The sequence below is a fragment of the Petaurus breviceps genome, unplaced genomic scaffold (assembly GCF_028583685.1).
Source record: "Petaurus breviceps papuanus isolate PSGF00001 unplaced genomic scaffold, PetGlider_PUasm1.0 175, whole genome shotgun sequence".
Classification (NCBI taxonomy): domain Eukaryota; kingdom Metazoa; phylum Chordata; class Mammalia; order Diprotodontia; family Petauridae; genus Petaurus; species Petaurus breviceps.
The window spans coordinates 50,891,752-50,901,765 of NW_027185764.1; the positions used below are offsets into that span (position 1 = coordinate 50,891,752).

At 39.0% G+C, this 10,014-nt stretch overlaps 1 protein-coding gene across 4 annotated transcripts in view; it reads left to right on the forward strand.

Annotated features, from left to right (window-relative positions):
• The window catches only part of RHOBTB3 (Rho related BTB domain containing 3), a 91,097-nt gene extending 81,700 nt beyond the window's left edge, over nucleotides 1-9,397 (forward strand). Inside the window, exon 13 of one of the 4 annotated variants that reach the window (XM_069085130.1) lies at nucleotides 6,441-9,397. In XM_069085130.1, the coding sequence (XP_068941231.1) occupies nucleotides 6,441-6,556 (116 nt within the window). In that variant the 3' untranslated portion in view covers nucleotides 6,557-9,397. Of the gene's footprint in view, nucleotides 1-1,164; nucleotides 4,207-6,440 lie in introns of those variants that run through there. The other 3 variants (XM_069085132.1, XM_069085137.1, XM_069085136.1) reach the window with 3 other exon arrangements.
• Nucleotides 9,398-10,014: the final 617 nt, after the last annotated feature.

A 10,014-nucleotide genomic window follows, 5' to 3' on the forward strand; every position in this document is an offset into this window, starting at 1 on the left:
TCTCTCCTTCTCTCTCTCTCTCTGTCTCTCTCTTTTCCCCCACCCCCATCTCTCTGTCTCCCTCTCTTCCTCTCTCTCTCTCTCCCTCTCTCTCCACAAGTTTTGCTTCCAAATGTGGTAGATGTGGCCAAATGGTAGATGATTTTTTTATCTCTGTCACTGCTGGCTCTGACTCTCACTCTCACCCCTCACCACCGGGCTCCAAACAAATCTCAGCAGAGACTACAGCTCCCGGCTCTGGTGGTCACTCTCCTGCGCTTGGAAAGCATACAAAGTCATCACCAGTCTTCTTCATGGACCACACTTTGGCTTTGGCTTAGAAGGGCCTTTCCCCCTCCCACTCTCCCTGGAGCCAGACAGGGAAAGGCAAACCAGGCTGTGGACAAGTCTGTCAATCAATAGACTTCCTCATGGAGTTAGTCCTGGTTCTCTTCCCGTCTATGAGCCTCATCACCCGGTCTCTTTGCTGTGCTCATGCACTGGGTGTCTCCTGTTTTTTCTTTATTCCACACAGTTGCCAAGTCATAGAATACTCGTTCTGAAAGCTGTGGAACATTTTTCTTGCCAATACATGTTGTCAGTACTTGTGATGAGAACAATAAAGCTTGACGTGTAGGTGATATTCAATACTGATAACTGCCAAAAAAAAAAGCCACTTCTACATGTAAATTCCACTTCACTGCTCCATTTATTGTTGTTGTTTAGTCAATTAGTCATGTCTGACCCTTCGTGAGCCCATCTGGGGTTTTTGTGTCAGAGATACTGGAATGGTTTACCATTTCCTTCTCCAGCTCACTTTACAACTGAGAAAAAGGAGTCAAACAGGGTTAAATGCCTTGTCCAGGGTCCCACAGCTAGTAAGTGTCTGAGGCCAGATTTGAACTCAGGTCTTCCTGATTTGAGGCCTGGCACTCTATCCACTGCACCACCTAACTGTTCTATAATCTTCCATTTATGGTGGTTCAAAATGTTCAGAAGAAAAAAATGGATCCCTTTATATAGTACTTACATTAGTTATTAAAGCTTCCATTTATTCCTAGTGCTAGGTTAATGATGGTCATGGCGGTAGGCTGATCATCTCCCTATTTATCCTTGCATAGATTGAATTTCTCCTTCCTCCCTCAGGTCCTCTACCCTGAAAAACTGTCTTCTTTTTCCTTTCAGAGAAGCCTGGCCAAAAAAACCAAAAACAACAACAGTAGGAAGGGGAAATGGCCCAGGCCCAAACTCCCATGCCAACCTCAGCTTGTCCCAGCCTCCCCAACCAAAGATGCTAATTCATTTGCCAAGAAAGATCCAGGATAGAGTCTCTCTGTGTGCTCTATGAATTTTTATGTTGAGTCAGTCACTGTCTTTTGTTCACCCTGAGCCCCTAGGCAAGAATTGCCTTGGTGACTATAAAACCACTCTTTAGCAAAGTTTTAAGACAATAGTGGCTGATTAAATATATTAATATATTTAAATACATGGAAATGTATGAGTATGAATATGTCCAAATATAGCAGAAGAGGAGGGGTTGAGCAGTAGGGAGCTGATGTCCTATATGCCTGCAGGTGGACTTCCATCCCTGGCCTCCCTGGGGTTCTGCACCAGAACTTTATTTATTTAATGATGGCCTTGAAACATGCACATACATATTCATATACATGTCAATGGCCAGGCTGGAATTTGAACCCAGATCATAGAATCTAGTACTGGGAGGGACTTCTACTCCAACCCTGTCCTTTACAAATGAGGAAACTGAGTCATCACAGAGCAGTGACCTGACCTGCCCGTTCTTCTAAAGCTATGTGAGCTATGATGTGAACCCAGGTTTCCTGATTCTCTGTCACATGTTCTTTCCACTGTACTCCATATGTCTTAGAAATGAGATCTAAGGACCAACCCAAGATACTTTTATGATTTCAGTCATCTTGGAGGGGATACAAAACAGACCTCCTTTGGGCTTAATTGAAAACACAGTTCTCATAGCTATGTTATTTACTTAGACTAGCGGTATCAAACTGAAATAGAAACATCCTTATGGGCAGCATATTAGAAAATCACAAATTGGGGCAGCTAGGTAGTACAGTGAATAGAGCACCAGCCCTGGAGTCAGGGGGAGTTCAAATCCGACCTCAGACACTTAACACTTACTAGCCATGTGACCTTGGGCAAGTCATTTAACACTGATTGCCCTGCCTTCCCCCCTCCAAAAAGAAAGAAAACCACAAATTAACATTATCTATGTTGTGTTATATTTTTATTAATTTTGTTAAACATTTCTCAAATTTAATCTGGGTTGGGCCAACTGGCTAGGACTTTGACACCTTAGACTTAGACCATGTTTCTCACAGAAATAGGACATATTGTTATGAATTCGTGAATTGAATAAATGGGGAAAAAATTTCATTGCATATTTGCTGTGCCAACCACTGTTCTAATTTCTGAGGATATAAATTGGCCTCCTCAGATTAGGAGATGGGGGTGGGCAGGGCAGGAGATTCTCTAAGACAGCAGGGAGGCTGGCAAGAAAGAGATAGTTGGAGAGTAGGGAATCAGTGTGAAAAAGAGGGGTAAGGAAAATAAACAGATACCAAATAGTGTCATTTTATTGGGGCATATTAAAAATAGATTTTTAAAAAATATTTTTTAACATTTTCAGTAATTGATGCATCTCCAAAACAAATAAAAATGAAGTACATAAATAAAATCAAGAAGACCAGATTCAAACCTGACCACTGGCACTTACTATTTCTATGATCAAAGGGAAGTCATATAACCTTTCAAATAGGGGTCATGGCACAATAGAAAGAGCCTTGGTTTTGGAGCAAGGATCCAGATTCAAATTCCAGCTTGGTCACCTCTGTTACTTACCTTGGACATATCTCTGATCCTCTATTTTCTTATCTGCAAAATGAAGAGATTTGGTCTAGATGGCCTTTAGAATCTCTTTCAACTCTAAATTTGTGGCCTTCTATTCTAACACTATGGATTATTGATAAGCATTCATACCCTGGTGAAATCTGTGGGGTCCAAAATTGTCCAGTCTGCAAGAAAAATCATGGAGGCAGAGCTCTAAGCCAGTAGCACTCATCAAAGGGTCCCCGACCCCCTCTAATGAAGTAGATCTCAGATCTTTCTTATAATCTGAGATGCCTCCTTTCCCCAGGGCCTTAATTTTATGGGGTTTAATACACAAACATGGGAAAAAAAAGGCATGGTAAAATATAGAATCTCATTGGTTGATAGACCCCGCTTTTTAACTCACCAAGGACAGCCAGAAATGATGTATCAGGATGGGCAAGGCAGTGGTCATCTCATTTTACTAAGCGGTCATAAGATGGTCCCCTGTTCATGTTGGGCAAGAGTGGGTGGTCCAGAAGTAAAAAATAAGTTAGGGAACTTTCCATATCTCATTAGGACATCCCACCCACACTGAGTTTGGTTATCGGCATTCCTGTGGTTAGGCAAGTGAATGTTATCACTAATAGTTCACAGCTCTGGGGCCTAATATACAGAACTTAGAATCACTACCCCTGTGTAATCATATCAAACTGACTAACACTGATTGGAATAAAATAAGGATAATTAATCATCTGTCACCAATCAAAGGTCCTCACTATTGTCATATTCACTGTATTGTTATCAGTTGCCCAAGCAGAATAAAATTGTGTTGGATCAGGCTTCTAGGTAAATAGCATAGTTTTTAGCTTATATAACTCTCTAATTTCCATTGTGATTTAGATAAGGAAAAAAGAGCAAGTAATTAGCATGTATCTACAATTTATATGTATCTTCAGTTTACCAAGTTCTCTTGAAAGTGCAAGTAGGGGATAGAGCTCTTGACCTCGAGTTTGGTTCTGTTTTTTAATGTTGCCTCTTAGCCAGGTACGTACCTGGGGATTGAATCCACCCTATCCCCCAACCCCCTTAAACCTAAAAGTCAGTATCAATTCTTACGCACTAGTCTTATGGAACCTGGATTGTGGTGAAGTCCTTCATCATCGGTCCTTGTGATTGCCTCTGCATAGCTTTGCTTTTAGAAATGTCAGGGTTTGTTTTTTGTTTTGTTTTGCCTTTAATTCTCAAGGGCAACTTGAAAAGCAGAAAAGATTTGGCATAGGTACCTTTCCACCTCCTCTCTCCAAGGGCTCTTGGAGTCTCCCTGAATTTCCCCTTCTCCCATCATCTGCCTTCCCCAATTTTCACTTTCCTCCCCTTGTCTTTGCCCCTCGGATGGTCTGGCATCGTGGGAAGAGCCCTGGCTCTGGTTCACATTCTTTCTGCCTGGGGTGCTTTCTATCTGTATGACCTTGGGCATATTACCAAATTTTCCTAGGCCTCACTTTCCTCCCATCAAATAATAATTAGAATTTGAATGGTGCTTTCAGGTTTGCAAAGAGCTTTAAAATTCCCACAACAAGCACAAGAGATAGGTGCTATTGTTTATTCCCATTTTTTACGGATGAGGAAACTTGCGCAAACAGGTTAAAGTAGCTTGCCCAAAATCCTCCTGGAAGTAAGTGTGTGAGGTGGTGTTAACCCAGGTCTTCCTGTCTCCAGTGCTCTAGCCATTGAGCAGAGCCACCTAACTGCCCAAAAATGAGGCACAAAGGGGCTTGGCACAGGTGGCCTCTGGGTCCTGAAAGCTCTGTATCTTTGAACTTGTGAAATCCGTCTTTTGAAATTCTGATTAAGTAAAATTCCAAAATCCAAATAAAAGTTAACTGCAACTGCAATTCAGTCTACTTAACTCCCCTCCCTTTTTGTTCCCTCTCCTCTACTCCTTTCCCTGATGTTTTCCCTTCCTTTGTTCTTCCATCAGTTTTTCTTCTCCCTTAGCACAATGCTCAGTATATAGTAGACATTTAGCAAATACTTGTTGACTTCCTTGTCCCCTACCAGCTTACTTCCTTTTAGTGTAAAGAACTCTACACTAGAAATCAGGAGACCTAAATTCTAAATCCTAGCTCTGCCAAGTCCTACACAGGAAGTATGTGGAGGGTCAGGGAATGTCCCAGAAAGTTCCCTGTGAACTAACTCTCTATGTACAACCTAGCCACATCCTTTTTGATATCATTACTGGGGCTTTGTAGAAGTGGTCCAAGTGAAGGGTGTAACTGCTATTGGGTTTTGCCTAGATAGTATACTCTCCCCTTCCTTTAGCTTACTTGCTACTACTAAATAGGTTTCAACTCATGATGAATTTGGTAGACTTGAGTGAGGCTGAATAAAGACAGCCTTCTCTAGATTGCCAGTTTTAGTAGGTCACATAAGAGAAGATAAAGTTTTTAAAAACTCGCCTTAGATCAACATTTCTGATAGAACCCTGTTATTATTACACAGATTCAATTAATATAATTACATACAGGAACTCCTCAGCACTCCTTGGTGATTCACTTGGACTCTATATTGCAGCATTATATTGTCTTTATGCTGTGCCCAAGTGGCTTTTGTATTTTACCATTTGCCCTTTCCCCTCTTTCTTCCTCCTGCTTCCCTAGTCCCAGATGCTCTCAAGTGTCAAAAAGCCCTTATAGGTGGCTTCTCTCTAGTGAGAGGCTTATCAGCCATTATCTCCACTTTTTTTCTCTTCCTAAAGGCTGGCTAGCAACCTTAAATTTCACCAAAAGCCCGCCGAAGGGCAGAAAAAAACAAAGACAAGATTAAACTCCCATACCAAGCACTATTTTATTTCTTACTTTTGAAGGTTCTTTTTAGTGTGAAAGTTATATGGTACAAAGTTAGACAGGAAACAGATTTTTCGTTCCCACTTTTTATAATATCCATGGTATTATAGAATTTCTCTATTCCTTCTTCTTTATATCTGGAAAGTATTTTTCCAAAAGGGCATTCTTTATGACCAGAGTACTTATTAGATAATATCTCTATGTGCTAGAGGGCTTGACTTACAGTCAGAAGAACTGGGTTTCAGTCTTGGCTGTACCACTTACAGCATGGGTAGTCCTGGCCAAACCATTTGACATCTTAGAGCCTCACAGTTTCCCCAGTTATAAAATGGTACAATAATATTGACAGTACATAACTCTTAGAGTTGCTGTGAAGAAAAAGCTTTGTAAACTGAAAAGTATCGCATGGCAGAGTTGTTATTTATCCTTAGTTTGTTAGCTGCATAAAAAACTATTTCAGGGGCAGCTAGGTGGTTCAGTGAATAAAGCACCAACCCTGGAGTCAGGAGGACCTGAGTTCAAATGTGGCCTCACTTAACACTTACTAGCCTTGTGACCTTGGGCAAGTCACTTGACCCCATTTGCCTTGTCTTCCCCCTTCCAAAAAAAAAATTTCAGTAGACTTAGAACTTGTACAAACTAAGGCAAACTTGAAGGAGTAATATTTAAAACATGTTTGAAATGAACTTTTAGAACCTTTGGTTGCGTATATGTTTCTTTATTAAAATATTTTTTATCTAATACTTTTTCTTCCCCAAAAAATTTTAGCGGAAGAACGCAGTTTTGTTGAGATGCACAGATGGCCATCCAACATATATTTGAAACAACTTGCAGAATACAGGAAGTATGTTCACTCCCGGAAATGTCGTTGCATAGTAATGTAATTCCAAGATTGTATTTCTGTTTGATTGTGAAGACTAGAAGATCTGTGGGCACCAGTAAAATTCTGGTGAGGACAGAAATTGATACCCATATGTTCAGCAAACAAACATATGGTACAGTGTGTGCTTGTTAGTTCTCTTTGAGATAACTACTCCTGTGGTCTTAAAAGGGATCCAGATACACTGCAGGCTAGACTAAGGTTTTATCTCAGCCTAGAAAGCTGCTGTGCAGCCACTTCTTTTAAAACACTCTATTGCTTCCATTTATTGTGATCTTCTGGGTAAGAAATGTTTAAATTAATTTAGTTTTTGTAAAACCAATGGCATAGTATTAGCAAATATAAATTCCATTATATCTAATGGTCATGTTAAAATAGGGGACATTGAAAAACTCTTTGTGGCTATTTCTATAATGGTGAATTTCATGAACCTCTGCTACCTTCCAGATTGGGGGCTGCATTAAGAGCTTCCCCAGCAGTGTAGACATATACCTGAGATTTTGAAAGTGAAATGCCACGTGTATTCACAGTTGTGTCAAGTGAGCTATCCTGAAGGAATCCCCTTCTGGGTTTGTCTTCTCAGCTACCCAGCTTTTCTCCAACCCTTTACCATCTTTTTGGGCCTCTGGTGCTTCCAGCTAGATTCCTGATGGCACAGGGAATGCAGCAGTATCCTTCGCTCAGATATTCCCTTTGTCAGAAGAATCATTCCGGTGATATTAAAGGAAGGGGAGGGAGGGCATGCTGGAGGGAAATTTGAATGATAGGAGAATTACTTGACTTTTGGTAAGGTGCCACCACCTTCCAGGGTCCTGCTCTGCCAGAGCAGCCCAGGCCCACCTTTGGCAGGTAAGTGTGGGAGTACAGTGACCTGTCAAAGTTTTACAACTTCATTTTTTTGTGTGTGCAGATGACCATAACAATATGGCCACATGTGTGATATTGATCAAAACAACGAATACTAGGAAGGTAAAGGGGTTAAAGACATTTGTAGTCAAAGGTACTTCTTAATGTTTTCACTAATAAACACTCAAGGGATTTTTAAAAATTGTAAATAATCTCCTAAACTTGAGATAGGACAGGGCCCTTATCTATGTGTAGCTCAGAACCAGGGCTCTGGTGACTGGAATCCTTCTTTAAAAAAAAAAATCTGAACAAGATTGTGTGACTGACTTTAAATGACTATGTAAAGTGTATTAGTGAGACCCTTTCACAAGAGTATTCAGAAAAAAAGCAAATAGTTCCAAGAAAGGAATATAAATTACAGGGAAGATCTAGGACCCACATCCACTGAAACTAGCAGTGGGAGGGAGGGAAGAGGTGTTGTCTCACTTGTATATTAAATGTAATAATAGATATATTGATAAAAATGTCAAGTTGGGAAGGATCCAGATCGCTTCATATTGGTGGGCACATTTCTTTTCCATCTCCTACAATCTTTCTTTTAGCTTTCTTGTCTATAAATCAAGAAGAGACCTTTGAACCTTTGTCAAGGAAGGTTTGAGTGTAAAATTTAGCAAAATGGCAAAAATCCATCCCTTGGATGCATAGAATATATAATCTCCCAGCAGACATCTAGCCAGAAAACTGGATCTCAGTCGGGCAGTGCTTAGGGAAATGATGGGGACACCTTTTGGGGTTTTTTTCATTGAAATCCTGTGAGTTAATCGGCCACTGATAAATTCTGTTTGGCAAGGATTAATTTAGACATGTAGATTATAGATGTTTTTAGGCAAGAACAGCATTTCATTTTTTATAAGCATTTCCTTCTTCCTCATTGAAAAATGTCATCATTTTAAATTCTAAGTCAATGGCTTTAAACGTAAGAAAATAAAAATCGTGTATGTAGGTTAACAGACAAAATAAAATTGTTCTTAGAAAATCTTATTATTTAAACTGAACAGAAACATCTATTTAATTAGTGTTTGATACTGAGCAGAAAGTTGACTAGGAAGTGAATTATTGGTGTTGAGCATGGGTTTTATTATGAAAATGCTGTACCACTACCTTATTTGGCTGTGATTCAGAAATCCAGATGAGATATGCTCTAGAACCCATCATATCAGTAACCAATTCAGGTTTTTAATTAGTCTGCATATAAGCTGCAAATCCCTTTGGGGCTGTTTCAGATGAAAATTCTGGAAGTTCTTAAAAGGTTGGGAATAAAGCACAAGAAAAATGTATTTCAAAATGCCTGCAAAATAACTTGGAGGAAATGAATGTTAATTCAGAGTAATTTCTAGCTTGTGTGTTTGTGTACACGTATGCATGTGTTTGTGTGTTTGACAGAGTTATCTAGTTAAATAGGTGCTTTGAGCTAATCTCTGCTTCTCTTAGGAGATATTTAACAACCATTTTAATTAGAGAAGATAATACTGTATACAGTAATACTGAGGCCTTTTCTTTCTGGTCCAGGCCCATTTTCTTTAATTCTTTGTGCACTCCTAACTATGTTATGTTTGTACATAAGGAGATTAGACTTGAAATACAGAATTTTTAGTAACAGCATCTGAATACATCAGCATAAGATACTTGATCTTAACCAGCAGGGTGACTTTGTATTGGGTATCAGAAGATGTTTGAAGAATGCAGTAACTTTACCTTCAAGGTCAAATTTAACATTTCAGTAGTAGCTAAATACATACACACTGAACTTATAGTATTAAGTTAAAATGTTTTTAAAAGAGCTATTTTTATTTCATTAAGGCATGCATTGAATTTAAAAACTTTTAATAATTTCACAAACAGAAGGGTATGTTTGTCTTTTAATATAGCCTGGCTTGAATTTATATGTTTTTAGCTTTAGTATTTAACATTTTGTAACAAATAAACTTTTTAAAAAAAAACATTTAATTTGCTATACTTTGTTATTTTACCTTGCTTGTTTTCAGGTTGAAATGAACTGTGTGTTTATGCTACTGATCTTTTTTTTATTTTATTTTTAAGTTTTTCTGTCAATGAAAATCTGCTTTCTCTTCATCCCATCCTTTCCTCAAGTTAGAAAAGAGAGGGGAAAAAAATAACACTTGTTTTATGCATGTCAAGAAAAACAAATTTTCCCACTGGTTATGTTAAAAAAAAAAGTCTCAGTCCGTGTTCAGAGTCGTTCATCTCTCTGTCAGATGGAGGGAAATGGCATGTTATCTCATGAGACCACTGGAATCCCAGTTGGTCATTTCATTGATGAAAGTTCTAAGTCTTTCAGATTTGTTCTGACATTTATTTTAGATACAAGTAGTAGACATGAGAGCACCCTTCATTGTGGCTAGTTCGCATCATAGTTTAGGCCACATTAGTCCTTTACGTCAATTGTCTCATCATCTCCTTAATATATTTATTGGACCCATTTGGCTTTCTGGTGATGCCTATCAGACAACAGGTCTGAAGATTATTTAACTCCATATTAAACATTCTGTTTCATCTTTGTATCTAATAAAGTACCTACTTAGTGCCTTGTTTGGG